General features: G+C 40.4%; 1 protein-coding gene across 4 annotated transcripts in view; it reads left to right on the forward strand.

The window, feature by feature from the left end:
* Positions 1 to 1,286: 1,286 nt before the first annotated feature.
* The window catches only part of IL20RB (interleukin 20 receptor subunit beta), a 31,016-nt gene continuing 19,248 nt past the window's right edge, over positions 1,287 to 13,054 (forward strand). For 3 of the 4 annotated variants that reach the window (XM_027091658.1, XM_027091657.1, XM_027091660.1), the window contains exon 1: positions 1,287 to 1,503. Coding sequence is in view for 2 of the 4 variants with exons in the window: in XM_027091657.1 (XP_026947458.1) it covers positions 1,431 to 1,503 (73 nt within the window). In the remaining 2 variants the exon portion in view is untranslated. Of the gene's footprint in view, positions 1,504 to 1,662; positions 1,748 to 13,054 lie in introns of all 4 variants that reach the window. The other variant, XM_027091659.1, reaches the window with a different exon arrangement.

A 13,054-nucleotide genomic window follows, 5' to 3' on the forward strand; every position in this document is an offset into this window, starting at 1 on the left:
TGACACTGGAACCAAATGTGTTGCACTCTAAAATTCATGTTCTTTCCACTGAGGCGTTTGCACACGTGGAGTGTTTAGAGTCTAAAAAACTGACATTTTAAGGGGCCAAACCCTACCATAAGATTTTCCTTCCAATTTAAAAAATTTAAATAAAGTTTTCAATAATACATTCACATGGTTCAGTAATCAAACAATATAAAAAGATAACAGCACCCACAATAATTGAAAGCAGGGTCTTGAGATATTAGTACATCTGTGTTCAGTGCAGCATTATACTCACAATAGCTAAAACGTGGAAGCAAATCAAGTGTCCATCAATGGATGAATGGATAAGCAAAATGTATATGGACTATTTTTCAGCCTTAAAAAGGAAGGGAATTCTGCCATATACTACAAAATGGGCAAAACATGAGGACATTATGCTAAGTGAAATAAGTAAGTCACAGAAAGACAAGTACTGCATGATTCTACTTATATGAGGTACTTAGAGTAGTCAAAATCATAAAGAGAAGTATAATGGTGGTTTCCAGGAGAGGGGAGAAGGCGGAGTTATTGTTTAATGGATATAGAGTTTCAGTTTTACAAAATGAAAAGAGTTACATGGACCGATGGTGGTAATGGTTGTACAACAATTTGGATGTATTTGATACCACTGAACTGTATACTTAAAAATGGTTAAGATGGTAAATTTATGTTATGTGTATTTTACCACAATAAAAACAATTTTTTAAAATCCCCAAACAAACAAAAGGTAGTGGAAAGAGTCTCGTTCCCATTTTTCTCCTCTGTCTTCCCGATTCCCACTCCCTTTGCCCCAAGGTAAACAATCTTGGTAGTTTTCTCTATCTCCTTCCGGGTTTTCTTTTTGCAGATGCAAGCACATATGAAGCTATATATTCTTCACCTCCTGACTCTATAAAAGATATTTAGAAAAAAATTTTTAAACTTCTCTACTTTTTTTGAAGTGGAGATGTAGAAAAACAGCTAATCAGTACCTAGCTTGCATGAACTCACCGGAGAGAGAGTTGGAAGAGAAGAGCTATTTGATAAGTTCAGATAATCTTGCCTGCTACTGCCAGGGGTGCCTCTGGAGACCACCAGGGTCCCCCAGAGCAGAGCCTATGATCCAGGTATCTCCCCCATGCAGATTCTTAAGCTTCCCAGTTATCTTTTCTCTGGAACTCTCCTAGGCCACACCCCCTGATGCAACATCTGGGTTTGGGCAGAAAGGAGGGTGCTGCCCAGCCCGCCTCTTCTGAGGTGTCTGGGCTGGCTCCTCTTTCCAGAACAATTCAGGCTTTACAGCGACTCAGACTCAGCTCCAACTTCTGCGTTCCGAAGCAAGGATGGCTGATACGGAAAGAGTGCTTCATTCTGGAAGGAAACAATGTTCCAGGTCAAACTGAGCCTGCCAAACAGAGACCCTCACAATGGTTCTAGAAGAAATCGAGACAAGTCTTATCATGTGGTTTTCCTACGCCTTGATTCCTTGTTTGCTCGTGGGTAAGTATGAATCAGAATACCGCTTACAGTCTGGGACTCAAATATAGGTTAGGAAGGTGAAAAATACTTTCCCAGGGTTTGAGGTTGCAATATATGCATAGAACATCTTATGTCTGTTTTTGAAAAGGTTTCTCACCTCCTAATCCTCCATCCCCACAGAGAAAAGACCTGCATTCTGTTTAGAAATCTCTCAGTGTCCACAGAACAATCTAGGAAGTTAAAGCATCAGAAAAATAGTTTAAAGGTTAGCAGAGATCCATGCATTTTGTTATTTATCTTATTATTTAGTTTTAAAAGCCACAACATAGTTATTATCTCAGTCTTTCTGTGTGTGCCTCAGAGATGTTCACTGTAAGGACAGGTTTAAGTAAAGATTCTAACAAAATACATGTGAATAGAAAGACATAATTTGCAACCTTAATATTGGGTACAAGATTTATGAAAATTGGAATTCTCTCCTGGTCACTTCAGAAAAGGTAGCAGTCAGGTACTCCATACCATCTTAAAAAGTATTTGGTTTGGGGCATTTTGCCTGCCAGTAAGATTACATAATTATCTCTGCTCCATTCTGGCTGCTTGCACCTACATGTTATTGTTCTGAAATCGCAGCTTTCACTTTTGATGTTTCTTCCTGTCAACTAACATTTAAAAGAAATTTCTAATTTGAATACACCAAGGTCCTAGGCACTTTGCAGTGTCTGTGGGTGTCTTGAGTACTTTCTTTTTTTTAACACTGAGAACTAATTATTCTAGTTAGTTTAAGTCAGGTAACAAATCGGTGCCGAGGTGATTAGCAAATGTTTAGAGCTGACTTAAACATCAAATATATGCCTGTGTAGCTCAAAACCCTTCACAACTGTATGTCTCAGCACATGATGAGCAAATTTGCTGTTTGTTTCATGACACACCATATTTAGACCCCAATCCTATTTCTCACTACTCCTTGAAAACAAGTATGGGCCACAGGCGGCTGCTGTCTTCACAGCTGGCGCATCACCCACCCCCCCCATTTCCTCCTCCTGGTCTTTATTGTAGTTCTTTCCCTCAGAAGCTCCCTCTCCAGTCCTTACCCCATCCCAAACCCGTCCTCCCATCATCATTCCAGATGGGTCCCTGCTCCTGCAGACCCTTCCCAGACCTCTCTCCTTTGATCCTTGACCCCATGTACTCTGTTTCAGTGGGTTGTTTCTGTTTCCTGCACTGGCCTGAAGGCAGGGCCTAGGCATCTTTCCTGGCGTCCCCACAGCCCCTAGCATAGGCTCAGCATGTTAGCTGATTGGTTAGTTACTTGATTCATTGATTAGTTGGTGGCACAAACAAGTTGCTAGGAAAACGCTCCTCCACTAAGCTAAAGGGAGAAGACCAAATGCTAAAGGGGTGGCCAAATGAGAAGGGGAAAGGCCAGCATATTTTTCCTGATTTTTTTTTTAATTGAGGTATAACTGACATATGACATTATATTAGTTTCAGGTGTACAACATAATGATTTGATATTTGTATGTACTGTGAAGTGGTCACTGTAATAAGTCTAGTTAACAGCTGTCACCATACAAATTTTTTCTTCTTGTGATGAAGACTTTTAAGATCCACTTTCTTAGCAATTTTCAAATATGCAGTATAGTAACTATAGTCACCATGCTATATATTACATCCCCATGATTTATTTATTTTATAACTGGAAATTTAACACTTTTTGATCCCCTTCACCCATTTTTTAATTTGACATTTTCTTCAATGAGGTAGTCCAGTCTTTTAAGCCTTTTCCTGAAGACTCCTATTTCAAGTAGACCTGGAGGTGAGTACTCTTCTGACACCTGTAAACTTACACAGAAATAAAAACAACAAACAAAAAACTACAACAACCATCCCTGTCCCCCTCCACCACCCACCCAAAAAAAAAAAAAAAAAAAAGCAACCAAAAAAAACCCACCAGTGGTAGAAGCCACAAGGATGTCAGAGTGAGAAAGACCTGTGTGTGAGTTTTGACTTTTATCACTTGCTCGTTCAGTGAATATATTTCTTATCACTTCAGTTTCCTTATCTGCAAATTGGTCAAAATAGCTACCTTTCAGTTGGGAGGTGTCAAACGAGATTATGCAAACAAAGGCACTCTGAAGATGTTACTTTTCATCTGTTGGTTATGCAAACCGATGGTGGTGTCAGCAGTTATTTGCTTTAGCTGAGGTTGCCTTTCTGCAATTTTGACCATTTACTCTGGACTGTGTAGGAGCCTGCAATGATTTCTGCAATGTCTAAATGAACTTCTACTACTTACTCTAGATCCTTGGGACAGATGGGTAGAGGTCTTGCTCTCTTTTACAGAATTTATTTGCCTTGCCCTGTCCCTTTCAAATAATAGTGTGTAATTCAGGAAACTGATTCCCACTACCAATAATAATAATAATAGTAATAATAACAGCAATAATAACAGCGACAGTGACCATCGCAACTGCCATTTATGACCGCACACTGTGCTCTGGATTAGCAAAAATGTTCTCTTGACATCTCACATCAATCCTGCAAGGTAGGTGATATAACCCCCATTTTATACACTAGGAAAGAGAGGCTCAGAGAGGTTCAGCTATTTGCCCAAGCGTATACATCTAATAAGTGGGAGAACTGGGATTTGACTCTGGTTCTGCTGGCTACAGAGCCTGTGCCCTTTGTACTTCTCTGCAGAAGAAGCTGAGACATTGAAGCAGGCCAGAAAAAGTTTGGAAGGACAAAGCAAAAGGAATAAAGAAGATGTTGCTGTGTTTTCTGACACATTTGCCATAAGGGCTGTTGGAAGTAAAGGTGGCAGAACAGAGCCCAAACGAGGGGAGCTGACAGCAGACACAGTGAGGGGAAGCCAGCATGGTGATTCCAGGGAGGAGATGCAAGGGGTTCTGCCTGGGAAATGTGCCCAGGGGCTTTGTGGTGGGCATAAACCTCAGAATGACACAAAGGTCTAATGTGAGATAGGAATTCGGGGGGAAAAATCAGGCTGAGGCTAATTTCACTAAGGAGCCAAGACTTGGTTCACCTGTTTCGTTTTCATTCATTCTGTATTTCTGAGCGCCTGCTGTGTGCCACGTTCTGGGTGGTTAGATATGAACAAAACAGTGTTTTCTGTCTGCAGGGAACATAAGAACCTGCTGGGAAATACACCTAATTCTTTAGGGGTTTATCATTCATAGTTTATTATTATTATTATTATTGAGGTATAGTTGATTTATAATGTGTTAATTACTGCTGTATGGCAGAGTGATTCAGTTATAGATATATATATATATATATATATATATATATATATACATATTCTTTTTTATATTCTTTTCCATTATGGTTTATCCCAGGATATTGGATATAGTTCTCTGTGCTACACAGTAGGACCTGTTTATCCATTCTATATATAAAAGCTTACATCTGCTAACCCCAGCCTCCCACTCCATCCCTTCTCCCAACCCCCTCCCCCTTGGCAACCATCAGTCTGTTCTCTATGTGCATGATTCCATTTCTGTTTCATAGATTGGTTCATTTGTGTCATATTTTAGATTCCACATATAAGTGATATCATATATCGTTCATAGTTTTAACTGTCTTTCAGGTACCTGAAGTAAGGTCTAGATCAGTGGTTCTCAATCTCAAGTGCATGTTGGAATTAACTGGAGAGCTTTTAAAAGTACAAATGCCAGGGTTTCACAGCCAGAGGTCTGATTTAACTAATCTAGGGTGCTGCCTGGTCTTTGGGATTTTTCAAAACTTCCTGGGTGGGGCTCCTTAGAGAAGTGGTTTATTCCATAACTGGGAAGAGAAAATAGAAGTTTGGAACATCTTGTGGTAAGGAAGGAAGTGCTCAAAAAAGGATGGGGCCCAAAATGCAACAAGGATCCTGGATTAGATCCTGGAATGAGAAAAGGACATTAGTGGAAGATTTGGCAAAATCCAAATAAAGTTTGGAGTTTAGTTAATAGTAATGTACAATGTTAGTTTCTTAGTTTTGACAAATATATTGTGACTATATAAGATGTTAGCATTAGGGGAAGCTGAGTGAAGGGTGTACAGGAACTCTGTGTACTTACTGTCTGCGTTTTTTCCCTATAAATCTAAAATTGTTCTAAAAATTAAAAGTCTATTAATAAAAATAACATGAAAAAAGAGAGTGAGAGATGGGAGTAAGTCAAAAGGACACAAAACCCAAAAAAGCTCCCAATGGCCGAAGCTGGAACGATTTGAGTAACAAAATAAATAACGATAGGGCTTCCCTGGTGGCGCAGTGGTTGAGAGTCCGCCTGCCGGTGCAGGGGACACGGGTTCGTGCCCCGGTCCGGGAAGATCCCACATGCTGCGGAGCGGCTGGGCCCGTGAGCCATGGCCGCTGAGCCTGCGTGTCCGGAGTCTGTGCTCCGCAACAGGAGAGGCCACAACAGTGAGAGGCCCGTGTACTGAAAAAAAAACAAAAAACAAAAAAAAAATGATAGAATAAAATAAATTTCTATTACAAATGGTGGAGAAGGAAGAGCTATTTCTTACAGAATTCCAGTTAACACATAGAAAATCACAAAACATCGCAGCAATGATTGTTGCAAGTAATATCCACCAATAAACACAAAATTTAATGGATGGAAGTTGGGGGAGAAAGAATATTTGCATAGTGTCACAGTATCTCCCCTAAGTTATTTATTAATTATAAAGGGGAAAATGGTCATTTTATAGTGAAGACACCACCTTAACCAAGTAGTCAAGGTAAACACCACCGGTAATAAGACATAGTAACATCATGTATTCCCTGTGAGTATGTGCCAAAAATGCACAACCTTAATCAAATCATGAAAAAACATCAGACAAACCCAAACTGAGAAATGGTCTAGAAAACAACTAACCAGTACCCGTCAAAAATGTCAAGGAAGGATTGAGGACAGATTGAAGAAGACTAAGTACAGATATGAAAACTAAATGTGGGATTCTGGATTGGTTCCTGAAAAAAAGGAAGGAAAGAAAGGAAGGAAGGCAGGCAGGAAGGAAGGAAGACTTTAGGGGAAAAAAATCGGTGAAATTCGAATAAATACTGAGGCTTCATTATTGATATTGGGCCAATGTTAATATCTTCCTTTTCATATTTGTACTATGGTCATGTACATCTGGAAGGCTGAATGAAGGGTATATGGGAGTTCTCTGTACTATTTTTGCAGCTCTTCTGTAAGTCTGAAATTATTTCAAAATAAAACTTAAAAAAACACCCACAAAAAGCCACCTCCCCAGTAATTCTCATGGGCAGCCAAGGTTGAGAACCATTTAGAACTCTATATACCAGTGCTTCTCAAACTTTAATATGCTTATGAATTACCTGGGGGATCTTGTTAAAATGCACTTTCTGGTTCTGTAGGGCACAGCTTGCAGCCTGAGAGTCTGCATTTCTAATAAGCTCCTGGGTATTGTGATGCTGCTGATCCAAAGACCATACTTTAAGATCCTGAAGCAGTAGATCACTTTCCTGAGGCATGAATTGGTTTGCATACCTTCTGAAGCTGGGGTGGGGCACTAGTTACTTAGGCAGCGAGTGATGCCAGCAACCTGCTTAGCAGCCATATCCTAGCTCAGCCTTGCTCTTTTCTTCTTCTGGTCACATACAAGGGGATTCTCTTGAAATAATTTACTGTATTCGAGGGAGACATTTTAGGGTATCGTGTCAGTTCATGGTATCAATATCCCCTGAAGTGCAAGCCCCATGGGGTAGTCAGAATGATGGTCCGCCAAAGACATCCACGTTCTAATTCCTGGAACCTGTGGATACATTACCTCTTATGGAAAAAGGTATTTTAAAGATGTGATTAATGTTATGGGATTTTGAGATTAGGAGATTATCCTGGATTATCAGGGTGGGCCCAATCTAATCACATGAGTCCTTCAAAGCTGAGAACCTTTCCTGGATGCAGTGAGAGAGAGATGGGAGGACAGAAAAAGAGGCAGGAGAAATTTGAAGCATGAAAGGGACTCAACCAGCCATTGTTGGCTTTAAAGATGGAGGAAGGAGGAGGAGCCATGCGCAAGAAGGTGGGTGGCCACCAGCAGCTGGGAATGGCAAGAAAACAGTCTCCCCTGGAGCCTGCAGTCCTGCCAACACCTTGATTTTAGCCCAGTTAGACCTGTGTAAGATTTCTGATCTATGGAACTGGAAAATAATAAATCTGTGTTGTTTTCAGATACTACATTTGCGGGAATTTGTTACAGCAGCAATAGAATACTAATAGGCCGCAAGAAAGAGGGATCAGCTTTGTGAATGCAGCTCTATGCAAAAAGTGTTGCTTAGCTACTTTCTGCCACACTGAGCACCAGAATCTTAAATAGTCACAGTCACCTGGCTCAAGTCTCTATCGGAAACACCCAAGGGGCTCCACCCAGTGGACCTTCTTGAGATACTGAGTCAGACTGCTAGAACAAGAACAATTCTCTACAGTGACAGGAGCATAACTATTCACAAGGAACCAAACGATTATACAGAAGATATTCCAATATCTTGGTCTAGCTCCGTTGACAATTCTCATCCAGTGTGGCTGAGGAAATAATTATTCCCAATTTTGCACCCTTCTCTCTGTGGCCAGTAGTCTTTCTTGTTCACACTGTAAGCTTACTCTCCCCTCCTGCCTTGAGGGCATTCTTTGTTTTTGCATTTACTCATGCACATCAGGAAGAGTCTCTATTAACTGGTTTCTTCTACTTGACTTCAATACACATTACTCCTGGCTGGTAGATGACATTTCTTGTTAATGAGAATGGTGGGTGGATAACAAAGTTTTCTTTTTCTTTTATTTATTTATTTTTCCGGTATGCGGACCTCTCACTGTTGTGGCCTCTCCCGTTGCAGAGCACAGGCTCTGGATGCGCAGGCTCAGCGGCCATGGCTCATGGGCCCAGCCGCTCCGCGGCATGTGGGATCTTCCCAGACCAGGACACGAACCCATGTCCCCTGCATCAGCAGGCGGACTCTCAACCACTGCACCACCAGGGAAGCCCCAAAGTTTTTTTTTTCTCCACTGAATTGTGTTCTCAGGACCACAGTGAGCCTTGTCTAACAACTGGAGGGGATTCACCTATGAAACCCTTCATAGGTGAAAGGAGTCACTTTCAGCTTGGAGTCTGAGCTGAAAATAAACTTCCCTATTTAGTGTCCTAGCATAAAATGGATTTTTCCTCATATAGGGCCACCATGCTTTCTATGTAACCCAATTAAACATCCCCTGGCATCAGTAGTGCATGGGCATTACTGATTTTCCATCTCATTCCCAATGTGTATGTGTGCTACATAAACAACAGCGAAACAAAGATGGAATTTGGAATATATGGTACAAATGGCATAAAGATATTGAAGATGTTGCCTACAGGGCTCAGAAAGAAGCAGTAGTTTTCATTTTAAGAGAGGAATGAGACTGAGTATTTTGCCCATAGTGGAGTTAGATTTGGAACTTCACAGGTAGGAGAAGACAGTTACACAAGTGCAAACTGCTGCATAACATAATGGAGCCACCTAAATTTTGGGACATCTCTTGCTGTTGTCCTGCCTGTGTGCCCCTCATGAAGAAAGATATACCCAGAAACTCAACCTCAGAGTAGTTGCTTAAATCCTTGATGAGTGCCCTGGTCATTAGGACACCTAATTGTTAGGTCTCCCACCCTAAACAGGTTTCCCTCACTGATTTAATTGACTGCACCTAATTCTACAACTTTACTTTTCTCCTAGGTGCATTTCATCCTGTTTGAATTTATCCTATCATGGTCTTTTAAAATGTATCCTGTCATGCAGATAATCAGAATTAATGCTAATTTTTTAGGTGTGATGACACTATGTTTGTATTTTTTAACTGAAATTTTGTTGAGGTAATTCTAGATTTATATGCAGTTATAAGAAATAATACAGAAAGCCCAGTTTCCCCAATGGTATTTCGCAAAACAATAGTATAATATCACAACCAGGATATTGACATCATTGATACAATCCACCCGTCTTATTCAGACTTCCCCAGCTTTACTTGCACTCGTTCGAGCGTGTGCTTGTGTGTGTGTGTGTAATAGGTTTGTGTATTTATCACCACAGTCAAGATACTGAACAGTTCCAGTACCACAACGATACTCCTGTTGCCTTTTTAGAACCTCCCCCTACTGTGCCTTTCCCCACTGTTCCTAACCCCTGGCAACCATTAATCTGTTCTCCATTTCTAAAATTTTGCCATTTCAAAATGTTATAAAAATAGAATCATACAGCATGTAACTCTTGGGGGGTTGGGATTTTTCACTTGGCATAATTTCCTAGAGATTCATCCAGATTGTTTTACGTAGTGATAGTTTGTTCCTTTTTTGGGGGGGTACGCGGGCTTCTCACTGTTGTGGCCTCTCCCGTTGCGGAGCACAGGCTCCGGACGCACAGGCTCAGCGGCCATGGCTCACGGGCCCAGCCACTCCGCGGCATGTGGGATCTTCCCGGACCGGGGCACGAACCCGTGTCCCCTGCATCGGCCACTGCACCACCAGGGAAGCCCCAGTTTGTTCCTTTTTATTGGATGTACCATAATTTGTTTAACCATTCACCTGTGGGCATCTGGGCTGATTCCAGTTTGTTTATAGACATTGTTGTGCAGATCTTGTGTGACATAAATTTTTACTACTTTGGGATAAATGCCCAAGAGTGCAATTGATGGGTTGTATAGTAATTACAAGTTTAGTTTCACAAGAAACTGCTGAACTATCTTCCAGAGTGGCTGTACCACTTTATATTCCCACCAGCGATGTATGAGTGACTTTTGCATCCTCACCAGGGTCTGGTATTGTTACTTTAAAAATTTTTAGTCATTCTGATGACTGTGTGGTGCTCTCTCAGGGACATTTTAATTTGCAATGCCCTAATAGCTAATGATGTTGAACATCTTTTCATGTGCTCATTTGCCATCTGTATGTACTTTTTGGTGAAATGACTCTTTATGTCTTTTGCCCATTTTCTAATTGAATTGTTTGCTTTTCTACTGTAGGGTTTTGAGTATTCTTTGTATATATATTCTAGATATGAATCCTTTGTGCGATATATAGTTTGCAAATACTTCCTCCCAGTCTGTATCTTGTATTTTCATCCTCTTAACAGGGTCTTTTGCAGAGCAAGATATTTTAAGTTTGATGATGCCCATTTATAAATGTTTCCTTTTATGGATCTTGCTTTTGGTGTCAAGTCTAAGAAATCTTTGTCTAGGTCTGAAGATTTTCTATGTTTTTTCCTAAAAGTTTAGAGTTTCATATTTTGCATTAAGTCTGTGATCCACTTTGAGTTATTTTTTGCATAAGGTGTGAGATTTAGGTTGAAGTTTTTTATTTGCCTGCAAATATCCAGTTGCTCTAATATTATTTGTTGAAAAGGCTATCCTTCCTTCGTTGAATTGCTTTTGTACCTTTGCCAAAAGTCAATCGAGCATATATGTGTGGGTCTATTTCTGGGATGTCTATACAGTTTCATCAATCTATATGTCTATTTCTTTGTCAATACCACACAATCTTCATTACTGTAAGTCTTAAAATTGGGTAGATTGATTTCTCTCACTTTATTCTTTTTCAGAGTTGTTTCAGTTATTCTCCTTCCTTTGCCTTTGCTTATAAATTTTAGAAAAAGCTGGTATATATCTACAAAAAACCTTGCTGGGATTTTGATAGGAATCACGTTAAACCTGTATATCAATTTGGGGAGAATTACCATTTTAACTACGTCAAATTGTTCGATTCATGAGCACAGTATGTTTCTCCATCTATTTATATTTTCTTTGAAATCTTTCACCAGCATTGTGGAGTTTTCCCCATACAAATCCTAGATATGTTTCATTAGATTTACACCTGAACTTTTGGGGGAGAGAATGATTGTAAATAACATTTTAAATTTCTGTGTATAAGTGTTCATTGCTAGTATTTAAAAGTACAACTAATTTTTAATGTTTATTTTGTATCCTATGAACTTGCTGAACTCACTATTAGTTTTAGGAGGTTTTTTTGTAGATTCTGTGGGATTTCCTACGTAGCGTGAAAATAGGGGGAGATTAATTACTTCTTTTCCAATCTGTAATGCCTTTTACTTCCTTTGTTTGCCTTATTACAGCTGCTAGAACTTCTAGTACAATGTAGAGTAAAAGTGATGAGGGTGAGCACCCTTGCCTTTTTCTTGATTTTAGGGGGAAAGAATTCAGTCTTTCACCATTGAATAAGATGTTAACTGTAGGTTTTTTAGAGATGGTCATTATCAAATTGAGATAACTCCCTAATGTTCTTGACTTGAAGAGAGGTTTTTTGTTGTTTTCTGCTTTTAAATCATGAATGGATGTTGAATTTTGTAAATGCTTTTGTAAATGCTTTTTCAGTGTCAACTGATATGATTGTATGATTTTTCTTCTTTAGTTTGTTGATGCAGTGGATTACATTAATTGATTTTCAAATATTGAACCAGCCTTGCATACCTGGAATAAATTCCACTTGATCATGGTGCATAATCATTTTTATACATTATTGAATTTGGATTGCTAGTATTTTGTTGAAGATTTTGGCATTTAAGTGCATAAGATATGTTGATGTGTAGGCTTTTGTGTTTTTAAATACACACTACCTTTACCTGATTTTGGTATCAGGGTAATACTGGCCTCATAAATTAGTTGGAAAGTGCTTTTTCCTCTTCTATTTTTTTGAAGAGATTGTATAAAATTGGTGTTAATTTCTCTTTGACTATTTCATAGTATTCTCCAGTGTAACCATCTGGGCCAGGAGATTTCATTTTTGAGAGTTTTAGAATTATGAATTAGAGCTTTATATTTACATAGCTTTAAAATCTTCGCATATCTGACTAGGGAAATGTTTTGTCTACTTTACCAGAGGAAGGATGTCAGAGAGGACCACGCTCCACCCTCCCGGGTGACCTCACTGCAGCTGGCTCTTTTCCTTTTCATCCCTTGGGTGATTACAGGTTTAAAGGTGGGGAGGGCAGGATGCCTCCCTTGTGGGTACCCTAGGTGTTTCCTCACAGGGCAGGCTGTGGACGCTGAGAGTGAGATCAGGATGCATCACAAGGGTCCTACATTAGGGAAGAAGCAAGGGCACCAGGTGGGGTGTCCCCAGCAGCACCCATCCTCTCGTGGTTACAGCGCTGGATAACGAACAGCAGGTGCCAATCTGGAGACAGGCACACAGATGAAAAGTCCCAGGCCAGGGTCCCAGCCTCATACACACCATGCCGTCGATATTATCACTGCAACTGTAACAGCAAAGGGAGGCAGGTGTTGGGCATTAAAAGAAGAGCGTGTGAAAGTCAGAGGGGAAGACCATATCGGAAGATCCAGACTGCACCCTGGGTTACACGCAAGGATGAGCCCTGAGGCTGCAAGGTCCTTATGAGGGCAGGTTCAGCTTCACAGGCCTCTTTGATTCTGTGTGCAAACTGTAGACCCACTGTGTGCACACTCTGAGCACACAGCTGTGTGAGCAGGTGCTTGAATCCCGGCTGGCTCAGAGGGCTGCAGGCTGCCTGGGGCGGAGTCTCCGAGCTGGCTTGGTG

The sequence above is a fragment of the Aethalodelphis obliquidens genome, unplaced genomic scaffold (assembly GCF_003676395.1).
Source record: "Aethalodelphis obliquidens isolate GAN/ISIS:26980383/991018 unplaced genomic scaffold, ASM367639v1 scaffold72, whole genome shotgun sequence".
NCBI lineage: Eukaryota > Metazoa > Chordata > Mammalia > Artiodactyla > Delphinidae > Aethalodelphis > Aethalodelphis obliquidens.